This window comes from Mastigoproctus giganteus, chromosome 10 (assembly GCF_048544385.1).
Source record: "Mastigoproctus giganteus isolate SK-2022 chromosome 10, ASM4854438v1, whole genome shotgun sequence".
Lineage (NCBI taxonomy): Eukaryota > Metazoa > Arthropoda > Arachnida > Uropygi > Thelyphonidae > Mastigoproctus > Mastigoproctus giganteus.
This window is the reverse complement of record NC_143584.1, coordinates 207,907,713-207,929,412: the sequence shown is the minus strand read 5'-3', so window position 1 is coordinate 207,929,412 and position 21,700 is coordinate 207,907,713. Positions and strand designations below refer to the sequence as shown.

Sequence of the window (21,700 nt, the reverse complement as noted above, 5' to 3'; positions counted from 1 at the left end):
ACCTGAGTACATTACACATATTTTAAACCAAATATTAAAATATTAAACAGGAGAATCGTTCCCTTAACCCTAACCAACCTGAGTACATTACACATATTTTAAACCAAAATTTATTTTTTCAAAAATGTTTAGATAAACGATGTCTCACTTGTCCCATGATGGATAACTCCGAATCCAAATCTAACTCTACTTATCCTCCTTTTTGTAAAACTAAAAATGTCATATATTTGCTCACATGCAATATTTGCAATGTTAAATACGTAGGCCAAACCACAAATTCTCTTAATATCAGAATCAATGGGCACAGATCCAAAAGTAAAAATCTTTTACTTGATAACATTTTAGATACTGAAATAGAACTTTTCCATTTTCACCACCATGGCTTCAACAACGTTAAAATTAAAATACTTGCCATTATCAATGACAACGTTCTTCGTGATTATTATGAGAATCCATTTATGTGCACTTATAAATCTTTATATCCCTACGGCCTAAACAATAGATTTTTTAACAAAACTCTTTTAAGCAATGGTTGTTTAAACACCAGCCACTGCATTTACAATTTATTCCATCTTAGTCATTTCTTCAATAACAATAAGCGTAGATACAAACGTGGAAATAAATCAAATCGTCATCATAGGCATATTTGGCACAATTTTCGTAATATTATTAGCTCCTGGGACAATACCATTCTTGATGTACACAACATTTCTCTTTTTCTCTTTAATATCAAAAACTCTATACTTAAAGCCTTAACTTTATTTATTAGCAATTTTAAATGTAAAAATATTCAACTTAAGCATATTATTTTAGACATCTCTCTCTTTAGACTAGGTCGCATTACTACATACAGTAATGAATACTGTACTATTAAATTTACTCATAGTTGGTTCGATAAAATTCCTTGGCATTATTTACTTAATAATCGTAATAATATTCTCCCATTTTATAATCATTTCAAGTTCAAGATCCATCACTGCTTCAACTATGAATCTCCTATTGGACTCAAAATCTGTAATTATAAAACTCTAGCTACTAATTTAGGCAACTTACAAGCTTTAGATCTTCCATGTCACTGTGATGATCCCATATATGCTCCTTACGTTGATCAACATCATAAACATATTATTACTGGTAACCTGGACATTATTAACAACATTCCACTAAAGTCCGCTATGGAAAAAGGTTTTAAATTCAGACCAGTCCATAAGGCCAACCTCAATAATATATATAAAGATATTTATCTGAATATCTTGAATTTTTGCAACAAGTTAGCATATAAATATACAATACCCCACGAAGCTTTCTATAATTGGATAAATGTCACATTTCAAGACATTAAAAAAATTATTTCTAAAACTTACTACCTTTATAATAATTCGCATACCAAATATTTTAACCTGAAAAAAGCCATCTCAGATTTACAACAAAAATTTATCATCACTCCGGTAGATAAGGCTTCTAATAACTTTGCTATCTTCTGCAAGCAATTTTATTACACCACCCTCAAAAAGGAAGTAGAAAGTAGTTCCACCTTTTTACGCTGTAATCTCGGCATTAATACCATCATCAAAAAAATTATAGCTTTGCATAAAAAATTGCATACCAAAATTCGCAATTCTACTTTGCCTTTCTTGTATATGATAGCCAAATTCCATAAACATCCAGTTAGCTTCAGATTCATCACTAGTGCCAAAAAAAGTGGCTGTTATCATCCAGGTAAACAATTTTTCAAATTGTTAACTACTATCCTTATTAATATCCCTACCACCTGGATCATTAACAACAACCACAGTATCATTAAAATTTTTAATTCCAATGCATATTCCAGCATATTTAGTATTGAAACATATGACTTCACCAACTTATTTACCTCCTTACCGCATCACCTGATTGTTAATGTACTTCATCAATTGTTCCTCAAATACAAAAACGTTATATCAACAGATGAGGTCACTTGGAATAACTACATCAACCTCTGTATCCTAAACAATTATATCTATGATGGTAGATATGCTTATAAACAATCCATAGGAGTTCCCATGGGTTCACAAATTTCTAGCATAGTATCTAATCTATTTCTCCATTATTACGAACATCTATTTATTGATAACAACCCGAACCTTAATTTTTATGCATTCCGCTATGTTGATGACATTCTTATTCTCAACATTCATTTTGAAAATATTGCTAAATCTATATATCCAACTGAACTCACTCTCAATAAAGAAAACTTTGGCAACCAACATGCAAATTTTTTGGATTTAAGTATTACTTTAAATAGTCCTCCTCTTCGTCATAATTTGGAACTATTTGACAAAAGAAGCGAATTTAATTTTAATATTATCTATTTAACAAATTGGAACTCGAACATTTCGATTAAGGTTCATAAAAATATTATCTGCACACAGATTATCCGTTTAGCTAATATTAGTAGCAATCAATCACTTTTCGCTGGTGCATTAAATGATCTTTATACCAAACTTCGCAATAATGACATTCCTATTAATTTCTTAAATTTTATTATAAAAATTCTCTCTGATTACATTAAAGAAAAATTCGGTTTCACCATGTTCCACCTTGATTAGGGTTAATTCGATACTTGTATAGTTGTATAGTTGTACATTTGAATGGTGGTATTTCCACCACTTGGAAAGTGATCACACATAATGACTTCTATTATAACTTCTATTAGAACGATGTTCGTGTTCTTTCACTTCCTAAGTTTTCTTTTCATTTTCGTAATTTAATATCAATAATTATTTATGTCCAATCTTTTATTTTCTCTATTTTATTTTGACCACAGAGGGCTCCCATAGTTCTTCTCTTCTGAGCAACTCCACCATCGTTGTCATAGTTTTCCCTCTGTTTGCATTCCATTCTTATTAATCATATTCACATAATTGTACCTTATTAATCATGATTGCATATTTTATTGTCATTTCTTAATTATATTTCACTCAACTTGTTTCTGCCAGTTATCGTATGTATTTAATTTTCCTCCTGTTCATATTTTTATTTTATTTTATTTCGTAAAATATACAATACAAGCTAGCGGTATCAATTTCCACTTCTACTAACACTCTCACAGCCAAGGCCCTCTCTATGAGGTTGGGTACTTACACCCCCAGCTTGCCTAGTATCCTTTAAACTCTTTTCCTTCTCTTTACATCTTTCTACTTTCTACTCTTCGTTTTTCCGTCCGTTGAACTATTAGTGTAATACGAGGGTGATTCGGACATTCTCACTTTCCTCTTTCTCACTATCTTCGCCTCTGTATTTTTAACTTCTTTTCCCTCCCCTACCTTGCATTGCTTCCTTTTTCTATACCGCTACCTTGTTATTTATTTATTTATTACATACTTTCGATTTAAACTGGCGTTCTTACATACTATCGACTCAATTTATTTCCAAATACACTGCGTTACTCAATTTTTTCTTAATTTATTAATCTAAATACACTGCGGTTGCGTTATTCAATTTATTTCCAAATACACTACGTTACTTAATTTATTAATCTAAATACACTGCGTTGGGGCTACCTCACTCATGTTTCTGGAGCTATAAAAAATTTTTATAAAAAATTAAAAAAAAAAAAAAAAAAAAAAAAAAATTTTATATTTTTTATTTCCTTTTTATTTCCTTTTCATTTCTTCAGCTTCTCCATCAACATGAGTTTGCATAGAAACACAGTGTTTGGTACATGATCAGGTGTAGCCCCCTGATGAAATACCTGATCTATGTACCAATTTTTAATTTTTATTTTATAATTTTTATTTTATAATTTTTATCTCTATCACCCTCCCCTCTTTTTCTTTCAGCTTTTGTACATATAATTGGCCTGTTAATTCGGCATTAATTCGGATTTAATTCTACTTAATAATTATTTTTTTATTTTTTTTTTTTTTATAGGATCTTAACATTCTTTTTCTCTTTTTTCTTCAACTAGGCTCGGCATTTTGTGTTTAATAACTTCTCCATCTATATTTTTATTTTATTTTTATATATTTTTATTTTATATTATATATATATATATATATATATATATATATATATATATATATATATATATATATATATATATATATTGTCACTAAGATCCTACGTGAGTACGGCCTGAAATGTATACAACTACCTGGTGGGAGCTTACGTTCTCTGGTCTCGAACGTAAAACTCCCATCGCCCCTCTCTTACGTACTGGAACAGTATACCTCGTAACATGCCACGATTACGGCAGTTACTATATAGGGGAGAGCTCAAAACGCCTTCAGGATCCAGAACATGATAGATCGATTCGCCTAGGTGACACTAAACACTCCGCAATCGCGGAACATTTCTGGTCAACTCATCATTACCTTAGCTCCAGACGGGACTGTGAGGTGATTGACCAATCCAAACATTACCGTCACCGCCTTTGGTTAGAATCGTTAAATACGTTGTGCTGCCACTTTATTAGGTACACCTAACAAGTAGTGTTGAGCCTCCTTTAGCCTTCAAAACAGCCTGAATTCGTCTAGGCATGGATTGAACAAGATTCAGAAAATGTTGTGCAGGAATGGAGTGCCATGCAGACATGAGTGTGTCACGCAGTTTCTTGAGATTCGACGGAGGTATAGGCCTGCAGCGAAAAGACCTTTCCAGCTCATCCCAAAGATGTTCAGTAGGATTGAGATTCAGGGATTAAGTGGGCCACTGCAACAAAGAACAGCCATTGTTATGTTCCTGGAACTATTCCATAGTGATTCGGGCTTTGTGCACCAGCGCATTATCCTGCTGGAAGTAACCATCTGACTGAGGATAAACTGTCAACATGAACGGATGCACTTGGGCAGCAACGATGTTTAAGTAAGATGTGGCATTCAGACGTGAATCTTTGGGTATCAATGGATCCAACGTGTGCCAAGAAGACATTCCCCATACCATAACACTGCCCCACCACCTTGCACAGTAGTCGTCAGACATGACGGGTCGTGGATTCGTTTTGTTTTCGCCAAACTCTGAGCCTTCCTTCAACATGATTCACCAGGAACTTCGACTTGTCAAACCAAGCAACTGTTTTCCAATCCTCGATAGTCCAGTGCTGGTGTTGCTGTGCCCACAGGAGGCGTCCTCTGTTGTTCTTCATTGATAACAAAGGTACGCGATGTGGCCCTCGGCTGTTGTAGCCCATCCGCGACAAAGTGCGATTGGTGGCCCGTTGCGATATTTTGTTCTGCGCTCTAAGGTTGTATTTTGACGTTATGTGCGACATTGTGGCCCGTCTGTTTGCTTGCAGAATTCTAGCCATCCTCCTCTGATCTCTCTCATGAACAAGCGATTTTCTTCCACAGGAGTGCCGTTGATAGGATGTTTTCTGTTCGTTGCAGCATTCTGGATACACCCTTGAAACTGTGGTGCGTGAAAAGTTCAGGAAAAAACTGCCGTTTCAGAGATGCTTTGTCCAGCACGTCTTGGACCTACTACCATGCCACGTTCGAAGTCCGTTAGATCACTCCTTTCCCTCATTCTTGCTACGGTTTGTACGCTTAACTGATACTAGAAAGGTTGTTCTGCTGCATTTATATCCACAACTGTGGTCATGTGACTTGCAACGTTGTGGGACAAACCATTTGTGTGCACAGCAGGGATGTACCTAATAAAGTGGAAGCACAGTGTATATATATCAAGCTGTCCAAAAGCTTTAAATCGCTGCAGGGGTACAAGGCTGCACCCTATCTTAGAATCAACAGTTTTGAAACTGGACAAACGCTGGCAGCAGTCCCATATCGGTGCACCAATAAGGAGCACGGATCTAATGAATGAATGTTTGCACAACTCGCGGTTATGTGCGCACTCGCAAAGTCATCTGAGCACGCGCAGCTCATTTAGTATTTATTTTATTCTATCTTTAACGTCTGTTTTGTTAGTATTCTATATGCGTTTATTTTCAATTGCTGAAGAAGGGGCTCGTTACCTTGAAAGCTACTTGTATTAATCTTAACTTAACTTAGCAGATGTAGCTCCTTGAACTCTTGGAACAGAGAAGTTTTTCCTGATTTATTTTCTGATTTATTAGTTTAAATTGTCATATTAACTTATTTTCTAGAGTAGCTTTATGTTCCTAGTTACGATACTTAGTTTAAAGTTTAACTTAGACAGAGATTTTGTAGATATTACTTAGTATCGGTAACGGTATCAAATCCACGTGTCACAAATTGAACGAGAGGTCTTTTTTTTTAACCAAATTTAGTCGATTTATTAACCAATTGTTATATCAAATTATCTTCTATAAGTAGATTATAGACCTAGTCAGGATCCTTAGTTTATTTAAATTGAGATAGCGAGATTTGGAAGCTAATCAATACTTACGAGTCCGTAGAAGTACCGTTCGTAAATTCCCGCCATTTTTACACGATAGCATAAGCTTAGTGTAGTATAGTGCATAATATAATATTGTCAATTAATCAGTAAATCTATTAATCTTGATAAACTTTATTGTCAATTAAATTGTATTTTTAACTCTATATATATATAACGACTTAATCGTAACAAATAATTAATACATAACTATAGTGGTACACGTGATACAGAAGTTGTATAAAGGGAACTCGTAGAAAACACTAGATACCGAAAAAAAAATAATATAACATAACTGTTTTGGGATATAACTTAAGGATTTAATTTTTGTTTTGAAATTTTATTGAATTAAATCGGAATCATGACTCTGATCAGAGCAGCAAAGCAAAAGGCTCAAGCTAATGGGAGTGCTGTGGTTCAGTGGAGAACTGAGGGGGGCAAGTTGCCCTCTTAATCGCAGTCTTTTAAAATGCACTGTTTGCTTGATGTTTGCGGAGCAGTCGGGTACGGGACATGATACTGCCAAGGGGGATGTCTTTGTGTGTGCACGATGTAAGGAGTGCAAGGAAATCAGGCGACAACTCAGCGTTGTTATGGGCCTTTATGAGAGCTTGAAGGACAGGGTGGATGCCCTCGAAGGAAATAAATTGAGGGGCCCATCAAGCTCTCAGCTGCCCACATCAACGCCAGAGCTTGCACTTGGTCATCAGGCAACACAGAGGCAGCCCCCTAGGCAGAATGCGCTGGTCCCACAGGAACTAGTAGTTGTTGGTGACTCTATTGTCAGGGAAACGGGGAACATGCTTTGTAAAAAGGATAGGTGGAATAGGACCAGGGTATGTCAGGCAGGGGCAAAGGTTGATGACGTTGTAGAGCGGATATCATCTTTTAAGGGCACAAAAGGTGATATAGTTGTACACGTTGGCACTAATGATATTAAGAGTAGGAGACCGGCGGAATTACTTAGCAAGTACAGGTCACTGTTGAAAAAAAGCCGTGAATTAGGGTTGAGTTTGAAAGTGTCTGCAATTCTGCCCAGACACGATAGGAGGGAGTATATGATGAGAGCCTTGTCGATCAATTCGGCCCTGGAGGGATTGTTGCAAGGCTCAAGGGGTAGAATTTTTTTTCAGCCTGGACTGTACTTGTTAACAGGAGAGATTGCTTCTACAGGGATGGGATACACTTAAATAGAAAGGGTGCAAGAATTTTTGCTGATGCTGTCGAGGCAGTGTTAGGTGGGTCGGAAAACTGCTAGTTTGGGGGGATACAAGGACTAATAGATTAACAGTAGCCACTGGCAGAGGTGGAAGTGATTCTTGCACTGCTTCTATTGAAATGAGCAGAAGCCTGAAAAACAAGATGCAGGATATTACAGAGACTGCTGGGAGTCATTGCGGTACAAGTAAACACATGGGTTGTGTTAGGGTAGCTAAGAATAGAAACAGGTGCATGTATACCTGCGTGTACACCAATGCTAGGAGTTTGGTAAATAAATTTGATGAATTTGAGGTATTGCTCAAAACATCAAAGGCAGATATTGTTGGGATATAAGAGACGTGATGTCACACAGATATAAGTAATGCGGAACTGGAATTTGGGGAATACAATGTGTATAGAAAGGATAGACAGGACAGGAGGGGTTATGCTATTACTTAAGAAACACATAAAGTCCAAGGAAGTGAAGCCAGTCGACATCGATGGACAGAGCAGTATCGAGTCAGTTTGGTGTGACATAAGCATAGGGAAATCAAAATTGAGAGTAGGAGTGTGCTATAGACCTATTGACTCTGATGAGTATAATAAGATATTGTACAGGGAAATAGAGTGGGCCAGTAAACCAGAGAGTCTTATAATGGGGGATTTTAATTTCCCAGATATTGACTGGAATTTGTGGGTTGGTCACTCGCACACTAGCAAGGCTTTTCTGGATTTATTGGATGATTGTTTTCTACATCAGCATGTTGTTGAGGCAACAAGAGGGAGCAATACTCTTGATCTGATTATCAGTAGTGATTCTTCATGCATTAAGAATCTGCAGATAAATGAACCATTAGGTAGCAGTGATCACAGTGTGCTGAAGTGGGATTTACTCAAGGAGGTAACTACCATCAGAGGTAAGGGGAAGGGTTTTTGTTTTCGTAAAGGCGACTATGATGGTCTGAGACAGTACTTAAATTCTATACAGTGGGACCAACTGATGATGTTACCAACAGCAAATTCAAAATGGGAAGCATTCAAGGAACTAATCTTGGAGGCTACCAGGCTTTACATACCAACTAAGAAATATTGTTCAAGGTTTAGGCCTAAATGGTTGTCAGATGAACTAATGAGACATGTGGCAGAGAAGAAAAATGCATGGGATACATACAAATCAATGGGTGACATGGAAGCCTATGATAGATATAAGTTGGTCTGTAACCAAGTCACAAAGGAGATTAGGCAGGCAAAGGCAGATTATGAGAAATCCTTGGCAAAGGATGCAAAGAAAAACAGAAAAGAGTTCTTTACATATTTAAACTCGAGAAGGAAAGGGATGAATCAAATTGGTCCACTGGATATTGATGGTTCAACAGTTGAGGATCCTGCTCAGGTGGCTAACAATCTAAACGAGTATTTTGCATCTACATTCACGCATGAGGAGTTATTCAGGAAGGAGAATGATGTAGGTAAAGTAAACATTGGCAGTGAGCTGGATGATTTTGTAATAACTGAGAGGAAAGTGGAGGAGAGATTGTTGAGGATAAACATAAAAAAGGCACCTGGGGTGGATGGGATCTATCCAGTTATATTAAAGGAGGCGCAAAGGAAGTAAGCAAACCCCTAGCCATAATTATGAGAGCTTCTTTGGACTCAGGGGAGGTACCCATAGACTGGAGATGTGCAAATGTAACCCCAATTCACAAAGGAGGATCAAAGGCTGACACAAGTAATTATAGACCTGTTAGTTTAACTTCTGTTCCAGGTAAATTAATGGAGGCACTGGTTAAAGAAGCACTGCAGGATCATCTAGACAAGAATTCAGTTATAGCTTAGACGCAGCATGGTTTTGTTAAGGGCAGGTCTTGCCTGACCAATTTGATTGGATACTATGATGTAGTCACAAAAGAGCTGGATGCAGGGAATAACTTTGATATTATATATTTGGATCTTAGAAAGGCTTTTGATACTGTTGCACATGGAAGACTGCTGCACAAATTGGAGCAGTGTGGCATTGGAGGCAAATTGCTGCTATGGATAAGGGGATGGTTGAGTGGCAGAAGACAGAGAGTGGTAATCAATGGACACTGCTCAACGTGGACTAATGTTATTAGTGGAGTTCCTCAGGGTTCAGTGTTGGGTCCGTTGTTGTTTTCGGTGTTTATGAATGATATTGATGATGGGATATCAAGTTTAATGTCCAAGTTTGCAGATGATACAAAGGTTGGCAGGTTTGTTAAGGACACTACTGACGCTATGCTGCTGCAACAGGATCTGGAAAGGTTGAACAGATGGGCTGAGAGGTGGCAAATGAAGTTTAACATTGACAAATGTAAAGTACTACATATTGGAAACAATAACCCCAGAGCAACGTATCAACTCTGCGGTACTACACTGACAGTGGTGGAGAATGAAAAGGACCTGGGGGTAATTGTGCAGGCAGATATGAATTTCTCTGAGCAGTGCAGACGAGCTGCAAGAGTAGCTGATGGTGTCTTGTCAATGATATACAGGAATTTTTCTAGCAGGGATAAGGAGGTGATTATTCCCTTGTATAAGGCAATGGTTAGGCCACATCTTGAGTACTGTATACAGGTCTGGAGGCCTCATTTCAAGAAGGATGTAGAGCTGCTGGAACTGGTACAGAGAAGGGCAACAAGATTAGTGAATGGAACAAAGGGTTGCTCTTACGAAGAAAGGCTTAAGTTTTGCAAATTACAGAGTCTGGAGACTAGGCACCGGCGAGGTGATCTGATAGAGGTGTATAAGGGTTTGAATGGTCTGAGCATGCTCAATGCCAATGGGATTCTTCATCTTGCTAAAAATAATCACCTCAGAGGTCATAAATTCAAATTGAGGAAGGACGGATGTCGGATAGATGTGCGGAAATTTGCCTTTGGCCAGCGGGTGGTTGGTTGGTGGAACCGACGTCCATCACTTGTTGTTGAAGTTGATAGCCTAAACAAATTTAAAGCTCAACTGGACAGGTATTTCGAACGAACGGAGGGGTGAAATGGGAGTGGGTTTTTTTTTTTTTTTTTTTTGGCTGATGCTGAATAAGCTTGCTTTCTTGCATCATATGCCTCTACTAATGCTAATGCTAATGCTAACTTATTAAAATCTAGTTACTGTTTCCACTGGATGTGCGATATTACTCTCTGAAATCATAGAATCCGGTACCCTAGGCCCAATCTCGTTTATTTTCATTTTTTAGTTTAAAAAAATCAGCTGTTTTTTCACGCCACCTAGTGCATAAAAGAAGAAAGTTTTCATACAAGCTGTGAGATGCAGCAGTAAATTTTGCGCTACGCTTGAAAGCGAGTACTGTATCGTGTTAAGTGTATCGGTTTACCAAGAGATGTGGGTGGATATATGTAGTCGGTTTTGTTACATGCAGTAAGCTGCTGTTATATACCGTTAGCGTTTTGTAATTAATATGCATACTGGTTTTCCATGGCAGAACAAGGAATTCGAGTAGTTTTTGTTGGTTCTCGGAAACAGCCTAGTTACGTAACAGAAACCTGTTGCGTTCCAAACGAGGATGACATCGGCGAAGGTGAAATTTTAATTAAAATGCGGTTAGCTACGTTATGCTCTTCCGACTTAGACAGCATTTGTGGTAGAAGGAAAGAATCGACTCCTTGGTGAGTCACGTTGTTAATAATCTGAAACAAAATCAAAAGTAAATATTGCTACACTTTTAAAGTTTGAAGTGCGGTAGTTAATCTAAATATACGTGTGGTTGTCTAATGGTATTTATAGAGAACGCAATTTTGGTTAAGCAGTTTTAAATCTATAGTTTATCTATGCATGGGTAATGCACACACAATTTCTACTACCAAAGTAGTTTTAATGCATCGTTTTAATTATATCTCATATGAATACCTTCACAACGAGTTGGCTTGGTATTGTACTACTCATATAAGTAACGCTTTACCTATGGAGAAGACTAATGTTAATTATTCTGGTCCGATATCACCACCCAGACGGCACCTTTTTCGACCTTATTGGCTTATCATCGGTGGATGGGCAGTACTGACAACCAGGCATTAGTAGAGACACATGATGCAAGAAAGCAAGCTTATACAGCATCAGCCAAAAAAAAAAAAAACCCCTCCCATTTCACTGATCCATTCATTCCAAATGTTTGTTTAGTTCTGCTTTGAATTTATTTAAGCTATCAACTTCCACAACAACAGATAGAAGTTTGTTCCAGCAATCAACCACCCGCCGGCTAAAGGCAAACTTCTGCCTGATGGTGTGTGTGGTTTAATCCAAAAGGTATTTCTTGGCTAAATGTTTAAGAATATGAAGGAGTTTATTTTTGCATGGGTACCTGCCCACCCACCAATGAGAAGCCAATTAGCTTCGAAACGGTGCTGTCTGGGTGGTGGTATCCTCCAAGACTAAGTAACATTAGTCTTCTCCATAGGTGAAGCGTTACTTATTTGAGGTAGTACAATACCATGGAAACTCGTGAAGGTATTCACAATATGAGATATAATTAAAACGATACATTAAAACTACCTTGGTAGTAGAAATGTGTGTATGTATTACTCATGTATATGAGTAATACTTATACATTTACATATACATGTTACGTGTCAGTCTTCCAATTCAACTTGGAAGACTGACACGTAACAGAACATCAGTGTTCCGTAAATTCTTTCCAAAATAATAAATTGCGTGACTCCAATGAGATTTTAAAAGATGAACTTGAGTCGGCAATTAATGAAATACTTTTAACTATTTCTGCTAAAAAAGTTCAAAGCCTAGAAAATATGGACTGAGATTGTCTACGATCATCTCAGTATGATAGCGCCATCCAGCATAGAATCCGAAAGGGCGTTTTCTGTCGCTAATCAGATATGTACCAAAATTAGATCCAGTTTAAACGATCCTACTATTGATTGCTTATGTTTCTTAAGAGCTCACTTTATTTGGACAGGTAGTGTGGATGCTTAAACATAACTAAACTTTGCAGTAACAATATGTATTTTTTTTGTTTTTAGAATAACTGTAATTTTAATAATTTTTTTTCAGAATAGTTATTATTGCAATAAAAGTTTATTTAAAACATGAATTCAAGTAATTACAGTACTTGTTTTTTCCTTACTTTATTGCACCTAATTTTTGTCAAAATTTATTGAGAATGTTTGTTTTTGGAATACCAGTATCCTGGTTTCATAAATTAAAATTTCCTAAATACTGGTATTAAGATTTTGAACGGTATTGTAAGCCCTAGTATCCAGGTCTCAAAGTCACCTTAAGAAAGATAGAACTTTGCAGAGAAGGTGCAACTTAATTGATGAAGAATACTGAGCATTGTACCTATAAGGAATGTTTTGCAGAACTTAGAACTCAGACACCCTGTGGGAGGATTTGATTGAAGTGTATATAAGGCCCTGACAGAGGAATATTCTCACTGTTGAGCAAGTCAAGAATCAGAGAACAGCACAGCTATAACATCTTAAGAAACAATAGTGGACTAGATATTATTGTTTACCTTTGTGTTGTGGAAAGAATTTGTAAAAATTTGAGGAAGAATTTTGCCAAATTGGATCTGACAATGGGAATATGACAGTTTTTTTTTTTTTTCTTTCTTTTTTGGTAGGTGCAAGTGGAATAAGTTTGCTTCATTGCACCATTATGCCATTTTAATAACATTTTATTTTTGAGACATTTAATTCAAAAATTCCTTTGATTTCATTGTAGTTACAGTTCTCCTGCTTATATATTTTATTAAAGTACATTTGATAAAAGTACAGTACATATTATTTGATATAGCTGGCAGATGTAATATTAATTCATAATATTACTGCAGTTGATGTAATATTAATTCATAATATTACTGCAGTTGATGTAATATTAATTCATAATATTACATCTATCAGAATTAACCCCAGGGGCTCACATCTGGTGAGTATGGGCTTGGCACACCCAGGGTCCTGAGCTGGATATCATCATTCTTTTCTTTCTTGGTGATTCCCTTCTCTCTCTCTCTCTCTCTTTCTCTCTCTCTCTCAGGGTGACTCAGAAATTTTTTTTTGGCTGGTGCAGCATAAGCTTCAGGCTTCCTTGCACCATATGGCTCATGATAATAATAATGTAAACTGCAGTCATTCTTAATTTGTTACCTCTACTTCATCCAGACTTTATGGTAATGAAGAGGTTTTGTTTGTTGAAGTTATTCAGTGTAAGTGTATCATAGATCTATTTATAAACTACAAAAAGGATGTATTGTGAGAAGCAGACACCACTACATTGATTGGTAATGAAGTGTATATATGAGAAAGTTTATAGCTCAAATTTTGTTTAATTGTAGTCTCTCTGTATCACTCAGTTTGAATTACTTTGTGTTTAAAATTCATGTTAAGACCAACTTTGATTCACTATACTAATTTATTATAACAACAGGACTAATGCATTATAACGAAAGGCTCTTAATATTGCTTTTGGTATTTTTTTTCTCATGGTCCTTTCCAAAAAAAAAAAAAAAATCATACTAAATTCAAGGGGGGTGAGGAAAAAACCTTGTGTAATACCAAATCATATAAGAATACAAGTCGTGCCTTTTTGTTTTTTGCGTAGATATTTATTTGTGAAGGAAGTTTGCAGAATCAGAATTTTTGTACTAAGTACAAAACTATTTAGTACAAAAACAGATGTTTTTCAGAAAAGAATAACAGAGCAATTTATAAAAATGCATATCTTTTTCTTGAGGGAGGTTTATTTCTCAGCTGTTAGAGAGATAACAGTAATTTGTTTTGGTGATTAAAATTTAACTGTTTTTAAATTTAATTTTTAAAATTAATTTTTTTATAGCTCCTAGTAAAAAGCTTAGTTTGTGGTCACCATCACACTATGCTGTTTTACTAAGAGATATGAACTCTCTCCTCCTTTCTCCTATTTGGCCCAAAGAAAGAGTCCATAGAAGACCTGAAACAACCTATAAAGTTTTAGTAAATTGAGAGCACTGAGTTGAACCAACAGTTGGACTATTGAGTGGATCAATGTGATTCATCTCATTGATTTTTTTATATTCCATAAAATCAGTGGTATTTACTGCAGACCAGTAAACAGGATGCAGATGCCAAAGTCTCTTGTGACTTGATAGTGTATGTACCACTAAACTAACAAATTTTTAATGACCAGTAATTTAAATTTTCTTATTTAATAACTTTGAACGTTAATTTTTAAGTAATATTAGATAATAGCATTAACATTTAAAAATTGATCAACATTTTGATATCACTACAGTCTGCTATATAGGCTTGCACACCAGCTAATGCAGCTCAAAAGATCGCGTATTGAAAAGAATTATAATTTTGGTAGTATGCACGAGATGGTCTAAAGGTTGTGCCCCTTTAAATAAGCAGGTTTGGTGGTAAGTTTAATGCATCACCTTAAACAGATTTAGTTTTTGTTGTAATGCCTTTAGGTTTTAATTACTTTAGTGAAGAATATTATTTTATATCGATAGATAGTGATTTAGTGTTATAAAAAATAAACGATAAGCATTAAAAACGTTCATTTCTGTGACAGTTGTCAGCTGCACATGAGCATGCATTGGATTAGCAACTTCTTCATAGCTTTCAGAATAGTTTATGATTTTTAAAATAAAACTAACAATAGTAATCCCTCTCCAACTACAGGAGGTAATGCACATTTATATTTGTATTCAAAATTTTATAATCCACTTTTTTATGTACATCAAAAATAATAGCATATTTATTAAGTATCAATTACTAAAACAAAGCAATACCAATTTTTAAAAAATAAGTTTTTTTTAAAATTTAAAACCAGAATTGTTTTGAAAAAACGTAGGAATATTGGATTTAGGAGTTTTGGAAGTAGAAAAATCAGTTTTTCTGTGATTTGTTATTGTGATAAATGTATCATGTCACAAGGCCAAATTGTAAAAAATATTACTTCTGGCTGTCTGAAATGCACTGCATGTCTCATTTCTTGGCTTCTGCCATTTCTTTTACATTTATGCCATTTATTTCTTCAGCTGATATGGGTTTGTGAGCAGTGTTCTCCCCAGGACCTATCAAATGGGTGCACTGCCTGGTGAATTTAACAACGGCCTGACTAAAATTTAAGCAATTCTTGTGGTACTGTATGTTCATACTATGAACACAGTATGTTCAATATTAATTTGAACATACTATGCAATCAAGATAAATTCGACAGGAGCATATAATGTTAAATTATGCAATTAATTTTTGCTCTGGTTCGCTTAAGTCAAATTTATAAATAATAGAAAAATTTTTTATAAATTGTGAAGTATTACACTTCCACACCGGCTACTTCACAATGCCACCTGGCTGGCAAAATTTTCTGGGGAGAACACCGGCGAGGTTAGTGTAATATAAAATAATTATGCTAACTTATGAAGCAATATGATGTAATTGTAGTGTGAGATAATATTTGAACACCCCAGGCAACTTATTTGTAGTGTCCATTTGATACAATTTCCAGCAAGAGCCATAAGCCCTCAGAGCACAAAGTGAGAAACAGAAAATGAAATATTTTGTTTTCAAAACATTTTATTTGCTGTTTTTGGGATAAATAATAACCAGAAAAGTAGTAATATGTAGATAAATGTTTTTATAAGGGCTTTAATGATTGAGTAATACCATTAGTATTTTTAAAATTTTTCACTGTAAAAGTTTATATGAATACAACCATAATTTGAATATTAGTTGGGAGTATAAATATTTTTTATAAATTTTAAAATTTCCTCTTTTTTATACAAGTTTTCTTATCAAAAATATTATGTTTTATTGTATTTGTTTCTGTATTTTGCAAAACTTGCATAGTTCTCTCTCTCTAGAATATAATAAAGAAAACATAAAAAGGAGTGCTCAGAAAAGCAATCTAATTATCTGTTAGAAGTTTCACTTGACTAAAATTTTATTTGGATTCCCAGCCAACTATATAAAATGTCCATATGATATAATGCTCAATGAGAAGGATCAGCTGTTTCATGGCTTGAATGAATAAACAATGTGTGAAATGGCAGGCTGTGAGTTTAAAGGTATGTCAAACTAAAAAGACAACTCTTTTCAGACAGACATGATTCTTGTGTCTTACATCAGTTAATGTGTTACATGTGGTATCTACTTATACTGCACATGATATTAGTTGACAATTTGTTCATATCATCTTTCAATCGTGGATTACAGCCAATCCAATTCAGATTATTAGTTTGTGTTAACAAACCAGCTTAAAATCACCCCATTATATAATATAATGCAATATTTATATACCAATGTATTAATCATGCACATTTTTACATGGTAAACAGTTTAATATATATCTAGGTTATTTTTGTTTGACAATAATACAATACAGTTGAAGTAACTAAATAACATAGCCTGTCAGTTGCTATGTAATGATATACAAAAACAAATATACATGTCTTTGCACTTTAGTGATTTATATGTTATATATATATAATAAATGATAAAATAAATTGTATTCAGTATACTGAGTAATAGGGGAACAAATTAATATAAAAAAATGGGTAAAATATCAAAAGTTATCATACTGCATACATATAATAAGCTTCCCCTCTCTCCCTATATGAAATGCTACATAATATCTACATTTTTTTTTCTTCTGATGAAATGAGAGATCCCTCAAATGAATGGTGGGTAATCTTGAGAAGTAAACAATGACAAACGTTCCAAAAGGTTTAATAGGAATTGAGTAATTAAAGAAAATAAAAAAGGCAGCTAAAACATAGCCGAGTTTAGTAGTATTCGTCCATTGTGCCTGGATAGTTCAGTGGTAATGGCAGTGCATGTTATTTTGCCACTGGGTTTAAAACTAGCCGTAAAATTTAATTTTTTAAGTGCATATATGTGTAAGGCACCTATTGTCTTCACCATTTCCATCTGTCTGTATGTAATAAACTCAATTCACAGTGGATGGATTTTCATGAAATTTTATATTTGGCTCTTTTGAAATTTGTTTAGCCATTCTAAATTTCATTAAAATCAGACCAATTGAAATTCAGCAATTATTATTTTATTTTTTAATACATCACATCGGCTATTCTTTACCATATATTGTGGCTAAAGCACTAGATATTGTTTGTTACCATGTGCTGATTGGAGGAACAAATGGACAATATTACTAAACAAAATGTTCTTAGTTACATAAAGCACATTCCTTGGAAAACTCAGAGAAAGTACATATCTATACTGATGGCTCCAAAACAGATGCAGTTGGTGCTGCAGCAGTTTTTTCTACCTTCTCAATAGGCTGTGCCTCTTCCTACTGAATGCAGTATCTATACTTTAGAATTGTATGCAGTAAAACTGTCCTAGATAACAAACTACCATATCAAGCAGTCTTTGATATATCCAGACTCTTTAAGTGCAATCACTGCTATTCAATCTACTTTTTCTTTCTCTCATCCCATTCTTAAAAGAGATCCGATCTTAATTATTTTACTATCAAATAGCCAACCAGAAGGTTACATTTTGTTGGATCCCTGATCGTGTCAGCATTCCAGGTAATGAACATGCAGATGATGCTATAAACATCTCAACTCTGGATCTTCCTGTCAACTGAAAGTACCCTACACTTGACTACAAATCCATTATTAAAACAACATGTAGGAAACAATTGGCTCAACCGTGGCAAACTAAAATCAATAATAAACTGGTGCAGATAAAAAAAGAGCCACAGCTGTGGGCATCTAGTTTCAGGAGAAGCATACAAGAAGTGATTCTGGCAAGACTCCGCATCGGTCATTCCCATCCAACTCATCTGTTTATGGGAGAGAACTCTCCCTTTCCTGCATCCACAATACATCATAACATTTATCTGATACTTCCCCCCTTCTTAATTTGATTCCAATAATCAGCATTATTGACATCACTGTCTTTAGTGTGTTTTTTTTTACTTTGACAATAAGGGGGGAAGAGTAGTTGTACAAAATCCTCACTTCATTGTTATAGAGGGAGCAAGAGTTTCATGCACTTTACTTGCTCCTACTCACAAAGCATCAGGCGCCTCCGTAGCCAGGTGGGAAGGAGCTGCAGTGCATAGCACACGCTTCTTGATTAGACCGGGGTTCGAGCCCGTCACCACCAAATACGGAGGATGCGGAAAGGTCAGGGAATGACCACCGCACCGGAGCAATATGGCCTTAGTTGCTAATGCTCCTAAAAACCGAATAACAACAATCACAAAGCATTGTAATGTTTTATCTAATTCCTTCCTCCTTTTGATTCCAATAAAGAGATTATTCAGATTTCTGTATATGCATCTTTATCATTCTTTAACTTTGGCAATGTACCAAAAATATAAATATTGTATACTGTATGAAAATAAAGGCAGAAATTAATTAACATACAGTTATCATTCCATTTTTTTTATCATAATTAAATTTAAAATAGAACAAGTCATTTAATATACACAGTGAATTTCACAGTGCATCTGACAGGGGGTGTTAGATTTTTATTTCTTGGATTAACTGAATTTTTTCTTTTTCTGTGGTTAACAGAATGGAAAATAACTAATTATCTTGTTACCAATTAATTACTAATTAACTAATAATTTTACCTTTTTGTTACATAACATTAACTGTTTTAACTTCACTGCACTCTTCCCAACATAATATTCACTTGTTTTGTAATAGTTTTGAAATGGAAGATGTATTTCAAGGATCTTGATTTAACCCATCAGCAAGCACGAAAAGGACCGTTCATCCTAGAGTCGTGTGGGTCCATTTAGACCCCCATGCACCTGCATTTGAAAAATCAGCAAAAAATAATTCAAAATTGTTTTCTTTTTTAATGCCACCTATATTTTTAATCTTTTCTAAATGCAAATGTGAAAAATCCATTTTTATATTGAAATCATAAATTAATTAATTTTTGAAATTAATCCTTTAGACCTGTCTGTGAATGAAATACAAATTTAAAAACCACGAACTTCAACCAATGCCTGCAACTGGATGCCAGGAGTGACCACTGCACGAAAAGAAGTATGCACGTCAACAGTTTGATTCCAGACAATGCTTCAATGTCACAAACCTGGAGAGCATTACCAATTGGAGGAAAGCATGTGGTAGTAAAGCCAACTTAGTATCAGTAACTGTAAATGACAGATACCAATTGGCACGTGCATATGATTAGGTCTGACTTAATTCATCATTGTTGTATTTGTCACAAGTGCCTATTGGGCCATATTGTGCCTGTTCATTATTTACTCATGACTATTTCTACATGTTATTATGATCATAGATAATTATACAAATTTATCAAATTTGTATAATTCATTTCAAATAGTTAAACAGTTCAAAATCTGCATTATTGCCAAGAACATGATAGTTAAGGGTTCATGTGAGTTGGATAGGAAGCTAAAGCTGGATTTTCAGATAGTTGATTGTTGAGGACAGTCAATGAGAATGTGCTTTGTTGTTAGCTGGGACTGGCAAAAAAAAAAAAAAATAACTGGACATAAGTTATTCCACTTACAGTTATTTTATTGCTAACAAATCTGAGTGCCTGTACCTTGTTTCCATGATTTTTGTGTTATCTAATGCATGTTATCTAGTTTATCCCTTGGTCATTTGTTCCCCAAAATGGAACACAAGTGATGGTGTGCCTTCTGTTAGACTGATTTCATTATAAAAATTAATTTTAGCTTTTATAGTTGAATTGGAAATGATCTTTTATTATATGATGTATATAACTTATCCCATTTCTGACTGCTTGAAATTTCTTTTGCTGTATTTTTCACTAATCTGAAAAGTACACTTTTCAGATTAGGGAAAGGAAAAAAGTCACAATGGGCTAGGTCTGGTGAGTGGGGTGCATGTTCACACAAATTTGTTTTGGCCAGAAATTGGCGAACAGAGGGTACATTGTGTGCTGGAACATCCAACCATTGTTCCTCACTTCAGGCCTTTCCCTTTGAATTTTTTCATGCAGCCTTTTCAGAATTTCAATGTAGTATGTTTGATTGACAGCCTGATTTGGTGGGACATATTTAGCATAATAATTCCTTTTAATATTGAAGAAAATAAGAAGCATGGTTTTCATTTTGATTTTGACATTCTTGCTTTTTTTGGTCTGGAGTTGTTTTGTCTTCTGTTGTACGCACTGTCTCTTTTAGTTTCTACTACTGTTTGGACAAGAAGCAAGTATTTTACTCATAATCTGTTTAGAATCTAGTTTGGACTGATTAATAACTGCTTTATAATTGTTGTGAGCTGTGGTAGAAAATGAACCTGGAGATATTTGGATGCAATATGCAACATTCTCTACCTTGAACAGCCTTAGCACATTTATTCAAAAACCAAGGTTTAGATCAGCATTTGCCAAACTTTTTTAATCACGGAGCACTTTTTATCCTACAATATATTTATGGAACATTTATATTATTTTGTGTCATTTTATTTTTGAAAACAAAGTAAAAATAAAAACATAAAATATTGCACAGTTTCTATCAGGAAAACACGTATAAAGTATTTTAAAAACCACGTGTGTACCCTGTATGCATGAAGGTGTTTTATGTCAAAACATATATGATGAAAATCAGAACCGTTTTGAAATCGAAGAGCTAGAACTGTACTAATGAGCATAAAACAATGTAATGTTTTATGCTCATTAGTACAATTAAAATTCTGATTTACGATTACAATTAATTGTAATTTTTTGTAATTTACAATTACAATTAAAATTTAGGACCTTTTCAGCTGTGGCTAGGAGTGTTAGTAGGACTTGCCATTGGATAGAACAGGTGGGAGTTTATTGGTTGTTCCAGAAAGAGGAATTGCATATGTAGGTTTTTGAAAAGTTGAATTATCATTGTTAAAATTAGGAATAGAAGAAAAAAAAAAAAAAAAAAAGTGCAGCCATTATCAACCCACTGCAGGATGGAAGCCTCCTCAACAATTCATGCTGAGGGAAATGGACCATAATCTGCCACGCTGGTCCAGTGCGGGTTGGCAGATCTACTGTATTCAGCAGTCAGGGGCTTGAACCCCGGTCTACTCAAAGAGCGTGTGCTACTGCACTCCCGCTCCTGCCCACTCGGCTACGGAGGAATAGAAGAATGACCTTTTAATTTTAGAAAATTTGGATGTTTCCTTCAGTGTATGAATTTGTTTGTCAGAGGCAAAAGTTGATGATGTTGT

The 21,700-nt window shown here is 35.0% G+C and overlaps 1 protein-coding gene across 1 annotated transcript in view; it reads left to right on the top strand.

Annotated features, from left to right (window-relative positions):
- The first annotated feature begins 10,870 nt into the window (after window positions 1-10,870).
- Window positions 10,871-21,700, top strand: part of LOC150079818 (uncharacterized) — a 70,260-nt gene continuing 59,430 nt past the window's right edge. Inside the window, exon 1 of the mRNA XM_090383241.1 lies at window positions 10,871-11,180. Within this exon, the coding sequence (XP_090239367.1) occupies window positions 10,990-11,180 (191 nt within the window). The 5' untranslated portion in view covers window positions 10,871-10,989. The remainder of the gene's footprint in view (window positions 11,181-21,700) is intronic.